General features: G+C 40.8%; 2 protein-coding genes across 8 annotated transcripts in view; both read right to left on the minus strand.

Moving 5' to 3' along the window:
* Positions 1-378: 378 nt before the first annotated feature.
* Positions 379-14,673, minus strand: TEX29 (testis expressed 29). Of its 4 annotated transcripts, none has more exons than XM_082218912.1 (5): positions 13,240-14,673; positions 10,943-11,053; positions 7,156-7,225; positions 4,807-4,920; positions 379-484 (listed from the first exon to the last, which is right to left on the minus strand). In XM_082218912.1, the coding sequence occupies exons 1-4, from the start codon at positions 13,424-13,426 to the stop codon at positions 4,824-4,826; spliced, it is 465 nt and encodes a 154-aa protein (XP_082075038.1). In that variant the 5' UTR covers positions 13,427-14,673; the 3' UTR covers positions 379-484; positions 4,807-4,823. The 4 variants fall into 4 exon arrangements, with proteins under 4 accessions (XP_082075038.1, XP_082075037.1, XP_082075039.1 ...); XM_082218911.1 differs by lacking the exon at positions 379-484 and adding an exon at positions 1,812-1,964; XM_082218913.1 differs by lacking the exon at positions 379-484 and adding an exon at positions 3,704-3,927 and having other exon boundaries at positions 7,156-7,195.
* A 116-nt stretch (positions 14,674-14,789) lies between these two features.
* Positions 14,790-17,759, minus strand: part of ARHGEF7 (Rho guanine nucleotide exchange factor 7) — an 89,337-nt gene continuing 86,367 nt past the window's right edge. For 2 of the 4 annotated variants that reach the window (XM_082218600.1, XM_082218603.1), the window contains one exon: positions 14,790-16,858. In XM_082218600.1, coding sequence (XP_082074726.1) covers positions 16,736-16,858 — 123 coding nt within the window. In that variant the 3' untranslated portion in view covers positions 14,790-16,735. The remainder of the gene's footprint in view (positions 16,859-17,759) is intronic. The other 2 variants (XR_014218604.1, XR_014218605.1) reach the window with 1 other exon arrangement.

Consider the following 17,759-nt stretch of genomic DNA (forward strand, 5'->3'; position numbering starts at 1 on the left):
ACAGTGCCACCCAATTTGTACCTCTGCCCAAAGGGCAAGGCAAGTGGAGGCCTTCTCTGTGCATTGCTCCTAAATTGAGAGAGTGTCATTGAACAGGCAGCAACAGTGAGGAAGAGGAAGGATGCGTCTGGGGGATCAGCTGTGATACCCTCTGCTAGTTGAAGGCTTGAGCCCTGTGATGCCAACCTTTGATGCCCAGCCTGTATCTGGTTCACACAGTGTAATTTTTAAATCCCCCAGCGGTGTTAACAATGCCTCCCAACTTTGTATTTATTTACACATGCCATACCCGCCCCACCTCCTGCTGTCCGATTGTCCAGATTTCTGCAAAAAAAAATTTACAGAGATAATTACATGATTCTGTCTAGGCCAGCAAAGTATGAATTTCTGTGAAATTCTTATTCAAATGCTCCGGTTGAATGAAAGTGCATGGATCAATACAGTCATTCTGTGTCGAGCTTTCATCAAACCTTCTTAAAGCTACCTATTTGAAGAAAGAAAGAAAATACTACTTTTTCCATAAAATTTAATCTAAGTTGTATCCACACAAAGGGGAAAAACACCCTCAGCATTAAGGTAGAAATTAACCTAATTGAAATTATTGGATGAGAACAGCATGCCACAGGATCTAATTCATGTACAATTCATATACTGATGATAGGTTTTACTGGACCAAGTGAATATATTTAAAATATTGAATATTAAGACCAAAGTTCAGCCGAGTCAACAGCTGAGTAACCATTTTTTAAATGAAATTCATTATTGTTGCCCTAGCTAGTCTTAAACTACAGAACAAGGAAATAGAAGTTCCCCTATAGTCAAACTACACCAAACGTTAACCCTTCAATCATCTTTTAACTTGACCACTTCCACATTCTAGGATGACAGAAGGAGAGTGACTTGACTAATATAGTGAAAAACAGCAGGATTTAGCTAGATGTTGCAGCTGATCAGGAAGTTATGGGATGGTAGTGTAAAAGGCCTCTTCCACATAAATCTCCATGTATTAACATGGGATGGTATTTTTCAAATGAAAAGGAAAATGCAAATTGCAGGATGCTATCCATTTGAATAGATTCCCCTCCCCTATTGTTACCCTGTTAAGCTCTGCTGGGACATGGAATAAGCAAACTGTACAAATATGAATACAGTAGGGTGCTTTCTTGGGGCTTGCAGAATTTGCAGATTACTACTGAGTGTGGTGAAGTCATTATTTTTCTCTTAGCCAGGATGTCTGGTTTTTCCTCTTTGAAAACACAGTATTCAGGCCCAACTGAAGTGAACTGCAATTGCTGCGTGCTTTGCAAAATCTGGTGCAGAACAATTTACACTGGCCAGAGTTGCAGATGAACGCACGTATCAAAGCAATTTCAGAATGCTCATGTTCAAGATTTTCCCGGTCTGTATAAGCTTTGTAAATTGGTTTTCTCCCCTTCAGAGATGTTTGGCATGCTGAGTTTTGCAGGTCTGTCTTCCTGCCACACATTCTACACCTGGACGGTTCTATAATTGATAACATAATTATCAGCAGAGTCATATTACTTCACCTGGAACATTCTCAACCATTTATCACAATGTTGATCTTTATTTTAAACATAAAAAAATCGGGCGATTATTTATGTCTCCCGTGCTCTTTGTATTTATTCAAGAATATTTAACAGGAGACAAAAGGTGACTTATTCATTATTCATCCCGAACAAGGCAAGTATGGCAATTTGAAAAGCCTGACATTTGAGCTTTTTGCCAACACTAGCAAAATTATATCCTTCCCATTGTAAATCAATGAAGTAGAATCATTGTGCACAAAAGAATTAAATTGCCTTGTCACTTTAATAAGGCCACCTTATATACATCCTTCAGCCAGTGCCATTGAGCAAAGAAAGAGTGCTTCCTTTGCCTCAGCTGCCTTAGATCTCAGTAGGCTTTCCAATTAAACGAACATCCTCTTAGTCTTTTGCAGCACTCTGGGCAAAGAGGAGGAATAAAGTTAGGGTGGCATTGGCACGAGCCTTCTATCAATGGCACATACCTATCAACGTGAATTAACACTCACCTTTCCTCCCTAATTTTTTTTTTGGGGGGGGGGCAAACTTTTAACTGGTTTACCCATTATCAAAATGCGAGAGAAGCACTCAAAAAAAATCCATTTAAGATTTTGCCCTCTGGGATACAAATATTAGTATCCTGGACAGACCGTGTCAGTACCACCAAGACATCATGTCCAATCAAGCTGAATACAAGTGGCATGAGAAAGAATGGGCATAATTTTCAGTATTGTTAACCTACGACTCTGTTATTATAATCAGAACTGGGTCCGTCCCCCCTTTTGCTAGCCTAACCCCTTCAGCACTTCTCTCCCTAGAACGTTAACCTTTGGAGTTGCTATTTTAGTTCTCCGAGGCAAACAGCGATTTGATGATTCAGAATCAATGGTCCTCCTCATCCATTGAATCCATTGCACACTAACATTCATGGAGCAAAAGTGTGTACTCAAACAACATTTCCCCCGTCCTTGAGAAAGAGAAGGAGATGGGAGGGAGAGAATACTGCCATTAATTTCTCTCCTAGGGCAGTCTTTCAATAGAATCTTCATATTTCAAAACATGTGAAAACTGCTGCAACCTCAAATTTATGTGGGGCATCAATATTTGGCATTGTTTTGATATTGTTCTGAAATATAGATAATGGGGTGGTTAAGAGGGGTGGGAAGGAGGGATAAAAATAAGACCATGGCAAGGAGCCTTGAATAGTCTCAATGCCGCCAACATTTCAAGTTTTCATCAGGAAATGTTAATGCCAAATGACCTTTTTTCTGAAGGGCGTTTTGAGGAGACCAGGCGAAAAGATCATTTCTGTAATATGGTTACCATAGTGATCAGCCCTTTTTAAAAGGCTGGAGGGGGGTGGGAGAATGGATGTACATTTGCAATCAACTAGTGACTATAACAACAAATGGGCTTGATAAAGCAACACTTTGAATTTAATTCCAAGCAACAAGGATAGCAGGGAAGAAAAGAAGCTATTCAAGGAGGTGGACAAAGGGGACCTTTGGTAACATTTATGATGAACTGGGAAGCATTTTGCTTGAAAAGGATATACTTGAACATAATAGCAGCCAGGTTTCTCTTCCCAGCTATGATTTCACCATATGTACTGGAATAATGAAACGTGTGATGCAGTGATTCTCAAACTGTGGGGGTTGGGGCGACAGACCCACACATTTAAAGGGCAGGACTTCTCCCAAAGAATCATGGGAACTGTAGTGTTTACCCTCACAGATATACAATTCCCAGGATCCTTCACAAACCAGTTACCAGGATACTTTGGGGGAAGCCATGTGCATTGAATGTGCTTTAAATGTATGGTACGGGGGAATCTAGTGTGTCAAGAAACACTAGTGTGCTAAGAGATGAGCAGATATAGGAACATAGGGCCATTGATCCATCTACCTCAGTACTGTCTACAGCAGCCTTTCTCACCCATGGGTTTCCAGATGTTTTCGGACTACCACTACCATAATCACTGACTGCTGCCCCTGCAGTATGTTAAGTGGGAAAAACAAGTCCCCATTGATTCTAGAATTAAACATCATTTGTACACACCCTTTGGGAAAGATTTTGAACCAAGCTTTTTTTTACAAAATTTTATTTTGTGTGTGTGCACAAACCTCCCCTTCCAACACAACTCCACAACTGCCTCTTAGGATTTTGGGGTTTTTTATTTTCTTTTTAATGGGCATGTTGCAGCTATTCTAAAGCAAGCACAGTAAGATTTTAAAAGGGCACAGTTGGGACTTGCTTAATAAGACCCTATTGTTTCAGGAGTCAGCGCTGGGCAGGCTCTTAGTAAGCAATGAAGTCATCACGGCCAAATTAAATCCAAGTTTGGTGTCCACTTCTGTCTTGCCATTCTACAATGCAGTGAGAGCTAAACAGAACAAAATTTAGATTTTGGATTTAGAATCAATCAAATCCAGAAAGAGAGAGAGAGAGAGCAATTTTTTTCCTGACATGTCCACTTCCAGTACTAACCCTTTCTGTCTCAATCAGTACTTTGAGTGCTATCTGCTGGAAAGAGAATTGATTGATTGATTGATTGATTGATTGATTGATAATCCACACGGTCATAAAAATATATCAAGGTAGTATACAGCATTTAAGAATAAAGTCAGCAATAAGCATCCATTAAAACATAATCAAAACAACAGTCAGTTTTGCTTCTCTCTGTTTCTCTTTTTTCCAATCTTCAATTCAGTTCTCTGCATTTGTGCAACAACTTGTGATTTTAAAAAAAACAACAACAACCCCATGAAATGTCTTTAAAAATTTGGTGCAAATTTCTCCTAACACATTTTTGTATGTGATTCTGACTAGTGGACACATTTTTGCCAGCCATTTCTCCTAATATTAGGCATTTCTGAATGTTATGTTCACTAGTATGTTCCTTTTTATGCACGCAGAGTTTCTCCTAATGCATGCCTTAAAAAAAAATGGTTGGTTTGAGAACTGCATTGCAAAATTTGAAAAAAAAAAGTGTGAATTTCAAAAGATGGCTGCATTTCAGTTCTCTTACCGTTTCGAAAAGTGCAAATTTGATTCATTCAGTTTTAAATGTGAATGTGAATCAAATTTCGCCTCCATCCCTAACAGGGATGGAATCTAAGCTGGGATCTTAAGTAAACTTTTGCTTCTATGTACATGTCTGAATACCATCTTGAACTTCCCCAATGATCACTACTGTATCAGATAATGAGAAAGCATTCAGTGATTGCTTCCACAGGGCAACACACACACAAAAACCACTTACTTTTCATATACCTGGAGCTAATCTTCATCAGACTCTGCAGAACTGTCACTTTCATCTGATGAACTTTTCACTTCATCCTCTAAAGATGACTTTCTCTTTTTTCCTGCACAACAACTGTTTTGAAATTTTGTTATTTGCTATTAATAATAACCAGGGTGGATTTGATTTGAATAAAATTGATTTAAATCACGATTTAAATCATGTCAGTTAGAATTGATTTAAATCTCTTTTTTACAGAAAGACTCATTCTTGCTGGTATAATCTATAATTTACAACCAGATGAAGATTTCATTTTTGGAATAATAAATTTTCAGAGTAGATTTTACAATTATATCAAAAATTACTGATTTGGTTATACGATTAGAAGATAGACAGATAATTATGAAATTATTGTGAGGTTTAATAAGTTAACTGTTTATATTTGGACAACTTTTCTGCTGTACTTTACTGGAAGGAGAAAAATCATTTCCTTAATAACAATTTAAACAATTTAACTAAAACAATAACATTATAGCATATGTATCCATATTTGTTAACTGATTTGGTTAAACAATAATAAGAAATATTTAGACTGAGTTTTAGGCACATATGAAAAACTTTAAAAACAAATACCGGTACTTATCTCCTGATGAATAGCCTTTGGACTATAATGTAACTTAAATAGAAAACTATCTTTAGAAATATTTTTTCTCCTAAAGCTTTTTATTTTAAAAATCCAATTTTAATTTAAATTTTAAAAATCTGCTTTAAATTTTTAAAAATCTGGTTTTTTTAATCATTTTTATCCACTCTGATAACAATAATAATAGTACAAATTCCACACTGCACTGTTGGATTGAGGCGGACTTTATGTTAAACTAGTGGTTTTCAAACAGTTTCAGGAATCCCTGGATTTTCTCAAAAGCTCATTAGCAGCTCCTCAGCTTGAAGATCAGTAATACTAGAAGAGGCAGTTTTACGGTAGACCCGTGTGACCATACTGGGCATTGCACAGCAGAGGGTGCCACAACAATGCTGTAGAACAGAGTGAATGAGGCGGTGTGTGCGTGCCAAAATTTAGCATCACCCAGGGCACCACCGAAATTTGAGAGTCCAAAGTCCGCCACTAATACAGGCCAAGTTTCCCCAAAGATTAAAATTTAAAAACTCATTCTCTATCACTTATCTCACCCTGCAGTGTGCAGTCCCAAGATAATATTGGGTTCATGCGCTTTTATGTCAGGGATGTTCCAATGTTTTGCCCTCCAGCTGTTTCGGACTACAACTCCCATCAGCCCTGGTCCACATGGCCTATGTAGGTGTGTGGGGATCTGTAGTTCACATCATTCAGAAGGCCACAGCTTACCCACACTTTGCTATCTGAGAAACCATTCCTGGGGAAAGCTTCCTTACAGGTGCTTCTCGATGGAATGGGACCCTGATCTTACCTGTAAAGGTAAAGGTAAAGGTACCCCTGCCCGAACGGGCCAGTCTTGACAGACTCTGGGGTTTGTGCGCCCATCTCACATCTATAGGCCGGGGGCCAGCGCTGTCCGGAGACACTTCCGGGTCACGTGGCCAGCGTGACAAAGCTGCATCTGGCGAGCCAGCGCAGCACACGGAACGCCGTTTACCTTCCCGATCTTACCTGTAGTTAAGCTATTAATACCCTTTTGATGAAAACACACACATAAAACCAAAGAAAATTGCCTTGCTTGTCCAAGTGCAGCATGTTGATTAATTTAGGAATCTAAAGCTTAAGATTTTAAATTTAGAATTCTACTGGTATATCTTGGTGTGATGTATTCCCTGTATAGGGAAATTTTTAAATGTCTACCGTTTTATTAGGTTTTCATGTATGTTGGAAGCTGCCAAGAGTGGCTGGGACAACCCAGTCAGATGGACAGGGTGCAAATAATAAATTTATTTTTTATTATTATTATTATTATTATTATTATTATTATTATTATTATTATTATTATTTCCCATTCTTCCACATAGTTAGACCACCAAACAAGAAAGCCCCCTCTTCCAGATGCAACCAGTTTAAAATATTACAAATGATCTAAACTTTCTTACAAAGAAAATAAAAGGCATTTTATAGGCTCTAGATTGAACTATCCCATTCATTTATTCAGTCAGTCAGTCCAAAACCTATACCCCTCAGCCACACATCTCTCAATCTCTTCCTTTTTGTGGATCTCATAACTTCTTTCATGAATCAATATGAAGAAAAAAATAAAATCCTGCTCTCCTTTTCTAAACTATAACATTAGAAACGTTTTCTTGGGGCTAAATCCTGGAATATTTTAAGTAACTCATGGGAGGCCAACATTTAGCTAATCAAGTTTGTATAAAGCGTCAACTTACCTATACAGCACAAATATACAGAAGGCCACCATGACGATCACTATTAAGCAAATAAACGCTTTCATGTATTCTAAAAATAAAAATGCAACTTCAAATTTCTGACAGAGTGAAGTGTTAATTTTGAATTTATCTTTTTTATAAAGGACAGCTTTGCTACAAGCATGCAATGGAGACTTACGTAGTCACTACAAGCACAGCAGTTGCCTACCTTACCTTGTGGTCTGTGCCACTGTTTAAAACAGGCCTCAGAGAGTCATCCTGTTCTGCCTAATCCTATAGATAAACTTCCCTTCAAAGCGATTGAAACCATCTTCTGAACTGAAAAGGCACAGTTGACAGCGTCAGACTTTTCCTGTTTGGCACAGTCTTCACTTTAAGAGGAGAGATGGTTCTCTTTTTTTTTTTAAAAAAAGGACCACATTAACCAGGATTTTTCCCCTCCTCCAAAACACGCGCACATACACAACTGTAGATTTAGGCAACGTTTCAGTTAAGGAGAGCTTCATACACAGCTTCTTCAGGCTTCTCTAAACGATGAAAGGACTGCAGTCATGAAAGTTGAAGTCCAAATAGTGCAAGTTTTGGATGGGATGGATTGTTTCAGGAGGTGGCAGAGGGATGTTTCTGGATTTGTTTGGCAGGGCAGGAAGCCTCGAGTAAAATTTAAGATATTGACGGATGCTAAAGAAGGAGGTGGACCTGCCCTGCCAGACCCCTAAAATTTGTTGTGAACCATCTGCTTTTTGCTGGCTGAGAGAATGGTTGTCTCTTGGAAGCACTGAAGTGTTGGATAATGGCAGATGAAGTTGATGGACTAGATGGAATTGGCGGAAAAGACTGGCAAGATCCGAGACCAGGGAGAAGAGTCGGTGGAAGAAGACTGGGGAAAGTTTAAAGATTATTTATAGAAATATTGAAAAATTAATGAATGTTAGAAGAATGTTGGAATGAAGTTATATGGCTTCAGTAGAAATGTTATAAGAAATTAAGTATAAATAGATTAATAGAGTATTAAAGGAAAATAAGGTTAAAATGTGTTAAGTTAATTATAGGATAGAAAACAGGGGAAGATGGAAAGGAATTGCTGAAATAATTAATAGAAGTGGAATACAAAAAGGGAGGTGTGAGGAGGCCGTGGAAATATGTGAAAGAAAGATAAGATATTGGAAGTTTATTTTTTCCCCTTTTTCCCTTTTTCTTCTCTTTTGATGTGTTTTTAAATTGTTTTTGTTTTGTTTTGTTAATTTTTATGTAGTGTTTTTGTATTGTAATGTACTGTTTTTTCTTTGTTTTTTCTGTAAGTGTTTAAATTGTTGTAAAAGGAATAAATATTATTATTTTTTTAAAAATGAACGTTGAAGTCCATGGCCAGCCATTTATCCTGTACTTGAAGGAGTCATCTCTTTGAAGCGTTGATGGGTCCAAATAGTTTAAAAGATCGCAGTTAAAGATAAAGAACCACAACACTTGGACAGCCCAAAGTTTCCCCCACTATCATGAGATGCATTCTACTTCTATTTAATTTATAGTAATTATTTCTAAATCTGAATTTGCACATACAGATTGGCCTATATAAATTTTATGCAGATCTGCGTCCTCTGTTTGATGATGTGGTCATCCTACCAGCAGTGCAGGCCAGCTGAGTTGGGGAGCTGCTGTGGCCAAGGCCCATTTAAGTAGCCAACAAACGAAGCAGGTGGCACAGACCCTGCCAAGGCCCCACCAAGTCAGAAGCAGCACTCACCGCCTCCATTCTAGTGGAGACCCACAACCAATGGGATTGTAGCCCTGAATCTCAACAGACTCTCAACAGGTTTATTCATCTGAGTTCAGATGGGCCCAGCCAGGTTGGAGGCAATCCACACTGCCTCTGAACTGGCTCTGTGCCTCAGAGTCCCATGTTGCGACTGGGCATAGGATTATTTGGTATTCTCCTAGGTATTCATTTTCACTGCATTTTGTTCTATCCTATATTTCAATAAGTTGGCTCCCAAGTCAGTTGAATTCCAGCGCAAAGAGAGCACTGAAAACGAAATGCAATAAAAAATAAATAAAAAAGGCAACGTCACCATTCCTGTGCAAAATCAAAGTTCCCTTTCCAGAAACTTTTCTGCCTACTCCATTATATAGCCCTAAAGCGCTTAGGCATGAGATTGGCGGGCTGCCCCAAATCTGAGTTCTTTAACACAGGAGTGGAAATATTTGGATGATGAGGATTCCTTCCCCCCCACTTCGTCTCTTTTTATAATTTTCTAAGTCCCTGTAAACCAGGGGTCCTCAAACTTTTTTTAAACAGGGGGCCAATTCACTGTCCCTCAGACACTGCTGGGGGCCGGACGGGAAGTTTTGGAGAGTGGGCTGGCACGCTCGCAGGAACTGGGTGCCTCGGAAGCTGGGAGCCTGCAGGAGCTGGCTGAGAGCGGCACACACCTCTTTCAAGGAGCACGAAGACGGAGACAAGGACAAGCTGTTGCCTCACCTGCATCTGCCGCCCTGTGCAGGCGTTTCCACCCCTTCATCCTCCTGAGGTGAAGGCCACCGCATGGGCCACTTCACCGCTGGCCTCATTGTCCTCCATTGTGTCAACTGCCATTGGAGCACAGCAGCGGCCCCGCCAAGCCCTAGCCCGGGCCGGCTGTCCTTCTCCAGGAACACCACTGTCGCCCCCCTCATGGGGACACAGAGCGGCAGCAGCCACAGGAGCACCAGGGCGGCAGAGGAGGCTGAGCGGCGGTGGCTCTGCCAATCAAACACCGAGCCTGGGTTACCTCAGCACCGTGCTGGGACGTCTCTGCCAATCAAACGCTGCGCCTGGTGCGGCACAGCATTTGATTGGCAGAGACGTCCACTTGCCACACGGAGGCAAAACAGGCATGGCGTTTGATTGGCAGAGCCGCCGCTTGGCCTCTTCCTCTCGTCACCATCGGTGGGAGTCTCGGCTTCGTGGCGGGTTCTTAAATGGCTGGGCGGGCTGGATTTAGAACCCTGGCGGGCCTAATCCAGCCCGAGGACCAGAGTTTGCCGACCCCTGCTGTAAACCTTAACAGGACCCTTGTAGTGCATTTAAGGACTAGAAGGAACAACTGGGACATTTTGTCTTTCCTCCAGTCGGAAACTTCATGGTGCCATGTCTGTCAGTTTGGTTGTGATACAAAACCATCCACAGTACAGTCTAGATGGTGGATGCAATACTACTATCCATCCATACATATACATGCATAGTATATTCGTTACTAAATGAAAGAAAAGAGCTCTCCTGCCAGAGAGAGAGAAACTAGGACTGAGCATGCTCAGTAGCCTTCAGGAGCCATGGGGTGTTGATAGTGTCCATTGGAGAGGGGGGAGGAAAAACAGGGTAGGTCGATAGGAGTTGCTTTGCTTAAGCCATGGGATCTTATAGGATTCTTGAAGTTAGGACTTGGCTGTAGGAGAAGTGCACACCATGAGTTTTAAGAAAAGCTCTTCTCCTCGTGCTATAAACAATGAGGCTTCAAGAGGGAAGAAAGGGGAAATGATAAGTTTCCTCTTTCCTACTCTCCAGAACCCGCCTGTCAAACATTTGTGATCATGCTGTATCACATCTCCTTGTTTTGTGCAGTAATTGCCAAGTCAATTTCTGGCTGTCCCAGGAAAACTGCTTTCTAGAAGCAGCCACAGAGGGATGATAATAATAATAATAATAATAATAATAATAATAATAATAATGTTCTTACTTGAAGAAAGGGGAATTTGCTCTTAAGGTTGGCAACTGAGCTTGAGTTTGGGCTACAAAATTATAGTTACTTACGTGGTACAGCTTTCTTATAGCACGTTTCTTTGTGGTAACAGCACCCCAACTCTGAACACTCAATTCTTGATACATTTTCACGGCATATTTCATAAAAGGGGAATTCACAGACTTCAGAAAAGAGAAAGGCCCAAAATGAATTGCAAGCATGATCTTTTAAATAGATCTATTTAAATCCGTTAAGAGTTTTGCACTGCTGTTCTCTTTGTTTTATATAGATTACGAGCTGCATTCAATAGCCTTGATCCTAAAACCTTATATCCAAAGACTTTTTGCACATATATGGATCTGTCATGTTCCCATATGACTGATTTGGGACAGGGAAACCAAACTTCTCACAAAATTTGTGTGTCAGGTAGAATGCAAACAGCAGACAGATATTGTAAGACACTTCTGCACACAGATTTCCATGCTGAAGTTAACGCAGCAGGTCAAAGTAAATGAGAAATGAGTCACTTGAGCTGAGGGACAGGATGAAGTCCCAAAAGACTAGATTCCAGCCATACCCCTTCAGAAGTTTCTTTTTCTGTACTCCTACATCTCCTGACCCATGTTTCCCACTGACACTTCCTTCATGGTTCTACTTAATGACCTTTGCATTGGAGACTGTAACTCAGCAGCCTCTCAACAGATATGGATACCATGAACCACAATGTCCTTCTGGACTGGCTGTTCAGGATAGAAACTCTGGCACACTTTCATTGCTACCTAGTGTGCCCCACAGAAGGCAGTGCTTGTGGGACCATTACTCTGCCAGCATCCTGCGCATATTTGCAGGACCATATTTTGGAACACAGAAAGCTGAGCTTTAGACAGGCAGCCAGATCACTGGCCCACCAAGCTGTTTTGTTGACAGTGAGTGGTAGCTGCTCTCTGGGGTCTCAGGCAAGGGTCCTTCCCTGTCCTACTTGAACATGTCAGGAATTGGACCAAAGATCTTTTGCATGAGAAGCAAATGCTCAACCACTGAGCTATGGTGGTTCTTCCCCATCCCCTCTATGTGAGAGACCTTCACATACTTGACGATGGCTACCATATTGCCTCTTTCCCAGGATAAAGATACTCCATCAAACATTCCTCATCGGACTTGGTTTCCTAGCCCCTTCAGGGCTGGGCAATATCTGGTTTTCAACATTGTGATACAGCAGCAACTAAATACCGCGATATGCTGATATATCATGTCTGACTCTGGTATGTATCACGGCTGCTTCTTCATCCCTGCCCAGCCCTACAAAGCCCCCATACCACTCCAGCTCACACGAGCTAGAGGAGTATCCGGGCTTCATTCAGTTGCTCAGCTGGGGAACAGGAGCTTTCCTTAAAGGCACAAGCAAGAAGGCAGATGGAGCCCATCTGCAGGCAATTTGAGCTGGCGTGTTTTAGCACCAGCTCAAATTGTCTGAAACTGGTATCGTGATCTGAATGCCATACCAGTTTCAGACGATTTATCAATTTATCTATGCACATATATATGTAATTTTTTATATAAAAAATACATTCAAAAATGCCAGTTTCAACTGCCCCTTTGCTCTTGTATGTGTCCACTTGCATGCACTCTTCCCATTTTTAACAGATTTATATGTGGTTGCCACCAGAGGGAGCTCCCCAGCAGATAATATAACACCTGCACAACCTTTGCCAGAAGTCTTATGGTGGTGGCCTCAGTTGGAAAGAACGATTGAAAACTTTTCCTGAAATAATTGAATCATCATTGTTTCAGCCAGGAACAGCACAGCCAACAGCAAAATTAGTCCACAAATGTTGTAAAAGATGTTTGTTTTTAGCACAATGCTCTCCACCTCCCATTTGCTTGATCTGCTTGAAAACATAGATTTTACTTATTCCATTAAGGACTTCCAGCAGCGAGGCATAGCTGCAGTGGCGTAGCGTGGGTTGTCAGCACCCGGGGCAAGGCAAGTAACCCGTGGATTTGCGCCCCCTAACCCTAACCCCCAGATGTTGCGCCCGGTGCGGCCGGGCCCCCCCTGCACCCCCCACGCTACGCCACTGCATAGCTGAATAGCTTTCAAACACAAAGCTAGGGAAGCAGCTTGTGTTAGTGTAGTAAAGATTGTTTTATTATGAGCAACAGGTTAAATACAACTCTGTACTATTAAAACACACAGAAAAACCAAGGTTACCAGAACACTTCCTATGTAACTTAATTTGTTCTGTATCCCAGCAGTGAACATGAATATAGTGCAAAGTTAACTTGAGCGTCTCTTGCAAAATGTCATCTTATTATAGGTATTTTAATCAGTTCATGGCAGCAAAGCAATAGTTTGCTAACTTCTTACCTGCAAACCCGTAACGGAGGAAATTGGTATTTCGTTTTTCCAGCCGATGAGGCAAGGGTGGAGATTGTATTGCCCTGTTCAACTTCAGAGGCGACTGAACACACAAGCCAGGAGGAGACCACAATGTTAGGCAATACATTAAGAAAATAAGCCTTGGATTCTGCCCAAGTTCTTCCAGGTCTTTCATTAATGGGCTTAATTATACTGATCCGTAAAAAAATATTTAATGCAGTCATGTAAACAAAAAAACCAGTTACATTCTTGTGGATTTGCCAACAGCTTTGATTCGTAAGTTCTTTCAGGAAAAAAATACTCAAGATATTGGTTAAGTGCTACTATTTCCATACATTTAGCAGGTGGCTCATCTAGCTAGTGTGGAAACCTGCCTTGACCCCTCTCTGATTCTTTCTCTCCACCAAGTCTGCCAAATGATCTCCCCGCTGTCATGGGGAACAACTAAAGGATGCTGCAAGTTATGACATCACAGTTGACTGCATGTTGTCATTAAACTGGTTGCCTAGGGTACTGAAAGTTGAGAGGATACAGGTATGGAAGTAAAAAATGCAACACAAAGCCTGAGCAAAGAAAGGAGAAGATGAGGTTTGTAGCTCTCCCCGGACTCCTGCAAAACTGCCCATGGCTTGGAGAAGTTATCTCTTGCTTCTAGCTGAGGAGGCTGTACCACATTGTCCATACAGGGTGTACTGCTAAGTCAACAGGAATTGAGCAGACTCTGAAGCCTAAGGCTCAAGTGTCAGGTGGAGGGAAGCACATTCAGTGCTGGTGCTGGTGAAGATTACAGCACAGACACTAAAAATTGATGAGCTAGCTCCCTTTATATGAATGTAGAAATCTGTCTCAACTTGGGGTTGGGGATCTAGCCACCCAAAAATTATTATGTACCAGTTCCTTTTGTGGCTGAAAAGCCGGGAAAGTCCAGACATGCAGAGGGTTGCAATGAGAGAACGGGACTATTCATTAATGTTTTCCCCATTCCCTAGATTGCGGAATGATCTCCCCAAGAAAACTCAGCTTTCCAATGCCAGGCAAATACATATTTGTTCTCAAAAACTGATACCATTTTTAGCCTGTCTTGATGCTCCTCATTTAATGGGGTGGAAAAATACATGCTTTTTGTGTGTGTGTGTGTATGTTTATTTATTTTTGTTTATTTTGGCAGCATTTTTATATTTCAATTCCTTGCAAGTCACTTTTCCTTGTAAAAAGATATGGGGGAAAATTGTAAATAAAAATAATGCACCATAACTCAAAAGTGTCAAAGGTAAGCCTGGCGAAACCTGTTGAAAGTTTCAGTTGTAAGCTCCTCAAGGCAAGGGACTGTCCTTTAAGCTCCTGCACGTTTGCACTAACATATTCTGTGCGGTAATGCAATGCCAAACAGGGTTAGTCCCAGGATTGGGATTAGTTCCTATTTCCAAATTCACAACACCACTTAAGTATTTAGATATTTAGCCCCACGAAATTTACTCTCACTCCGTAAATTATGTGTGTATGAAGCCAGTTCATAAAATAAGCAGCCACATAAGCCCTTTATCATCACAATAAACATTTATTTTCAACGGAAGTATAGCTGCCCATTTCTGGTTGCTGACAGCGAGAAACAATAAACAGCTGAGTCTTATTGCTTCGTGGGTGGGGAATGTGGATTGCCTGTTTGATGGAAGAATCAACAGTATCAGCATACAGTATCAGAGACGTGTCATCTTTTAGGGGTGACATTACAAGAAACAAAAGAGCTACCTCCTTAGATGGCTCCCCTATGTTGGGTTCGCTCCTCCTGTAACATGCAGTAAAAGCAATCTTGACTTCTGATCTCATCACAAGTGTTCCCCCCTACTCCAAATCACCAGCTGAGGGGCAGGAAAAGTAACATATGTGATGCCATTAAGAGTCAGGCAAAAGTTTACTACACCATAAGGCAGGGGAAGAGCTCAGAACAAGGGTGCGTTCTGCTGCAGGATCCTGCCTAGACTCAGCAGTAAGACTGATATTTAACACCCTCCAGGATTTGAACTGATTCACTGACTTCAGGAGCCAAATCCCTTAGTTCCTTTGTCTTCAAGAAATGTTACGCAACCTTCAGTCTGACGCACTGACATGGTACATGATCACAATGGTAATTTAAAAGTATATACTGCCAAAACTGCACGTCATAAGAGTCCCTGATTACCAACACACTGCAGAGTCCCAGGCTGCAACCCAAAATGTCACAGTGCCGCGTTTCACCGTAACAGCCATTTTATACGGACAGAGAAAACTAAAGAGACTTGTTTTCATAAAGCACTGGGTTTCCCCCCTCATTCCTTTATTTGTTATTTATTACTTGTATAAACGGAATGAAGGTTATGTGGACTATAATTTCATTTGACCTTAAAGGATGGAGGGGATGTTTTCTGCACAGTAGTGGAAGATCAAATGTCAGTTCTGAGGTTTGAGTTTTGCAAATGCTTTACATGCATACATTAACCTAAACTTGCTACGATCATGATAAAAATAAATAATACATTTTTTTTCCATCCCAAAACAAAAACAAAAAACCCTACACACGCTTGATTGGGACTTTTTGTTTTGACAGCAGTGCTTGAGTGTTCAATTAAAATACTAGCCAGCTGTATGTTAAAAGTATATGCACAACCATAAAAAAACAACGTACTACACAAATCATCTAATAACTAGCCATTAAAAAAAAAAGAGCAAGTACATCCACCTTTAACTAGTAATTCTGCATATTGGCATGCCAAAAGAAACTTAACTGTCTGTCTTGGATCTTTAAGATGCTAACTTGAATACAAAATGGTGCCAAGTGTCACTGCATTGACAGCTTGGTGTTTTTAAAAAGCGGGTTAAAATTGTGTCTGAAGCTTTAAACAGACATAAATAAATTTAAGTTATTAAAACAGGCTGGTGAATACTGGGAAATAGGTCGGGAAATTACAAAAAAGAAAAAAATTGCAACTAACATCTACTATGTCTAGAACAATTTTAAACAATCCAACTCAGAGCAGAATTTTCAGTAAATTTTAGAGGCGCATCAGGCACTGCCATGTCTGTCTGCTGCAATCATTACAGGAAGAAACTATAACACTATATCAGTCCTGATACATTGATCACATATGCATTCAAAATTACAGATAATATTTACAAAGTGTTTTTTGGGGTGGGGTGGCGTCATGGACTGCTTAGCCAGCTGTTGCACTTGCTGCAAAAATGAGGTAATTTAAATGCACACAAGTTAATTCTAGTTCAGTTCAGGGTCCATGCTATCTACACTTAAGTACAGACAGCTTAAGTGGATGGATTATTATTATTATCATTATTATTATACATTGTAAGAAATAAAAATAATTTGATCCAGTTAAGTCCTACTTTGTAGTGCTTGTTATGCAACACTGACTAAATGTCAGAAGACTTCCCAGCTTGATTTGACAACTGGTCTTTCAATAGAAAGAAAAAGAAAAGAACAACAGTAAGTTTGTTATAAATTGGTTTCATCCCAAGATGGATCATTCATACTCTTTAGAACTTTCCGGACAAGTTTTTCCAACTCCTTGCGAGCTCTTTGTTCTTCTTCCAGCGACTTCTTCATCTTTTTGTTATCCTAACAAACAAAAGACAAACATATCATGGTAACTTGGTCTGAACAGCTGGAAGATTAGTTTCTCATCGAGATGTTTTTATAAGGAGAAGACATGAGGATCTCATGGAGAACTAGTCTGTTGCTCTAGAATATTATCCAGGGACCAGAGATATTTTGCCTCATGAGGTAAAAAAAATTTCTACATCAGTAGGCCCAAGCCACAAATGGAAGAAAGGGTATCATATTAGAAGGGGCTCCATTTTAAGTACATGAACAATGTTAAGTAAATAGTCATAAAGTATAACTATTTATCGGGTGGCACTGTGGGTTAAACCACAGAGCCTAGGACGTGCTGATCAGAAGGTTGCTGGTTTGAATCCCTGCAACGGGGTGAGCTCCTGTTGCTCGGTCCCTGTGCCTGCCAACCTAGCAGTTCGAAAGCACGTCAAAGTGCAAGTAGATAACTAGGTACCGCTCTGGCGGGAAGGTAAACGGCGTTTCCATGCGCTGCTCTGGTTCTCCAGAAGCGGCTTAGTCATGCTGGCCACATGACCCGAAAGCTGTACGCCAGCTCCCTCGGCCAATAAAGCGAGATGAGTGCCGCAACCCCAGAGTCGGTCACACTGGACCTAATGGTCAGGGGTACCTTTACCTTTACTATAACGGGGGGAACTCCACAAAACATTAAAATCATGGCAGTACTCAAAACTTAACATATCTCCAAAAATAATAATCTTGTACAAGGTAATGCTGAAATGTAGGACGAAGTTATCTGTCCTGTCACCACAAGAATTTCCACTTGCACAATGAGACTTTCCCACCTCTTCTACCCCTGTGCGCCCCCTAAATCTGTTCCCCAAATGCTTCAGAGCTGATCTAGGAAGGGCATGGGCTGTGCACAGAACAGGGGGTAAGGAGACAG

Source organism: Podarcis vaucheri (assembly GCF_965113315.1).
Source record: "Podarcis vaucheri genome assembly, chromosome: 4".
In the NCBI taxonomy this organism is placed as follows: Eukaryota; Metazoa; Chordata; class Lepidosauria; order Squamata; family Lacertidae; genus Podarcis; species Podarcis vaucheri.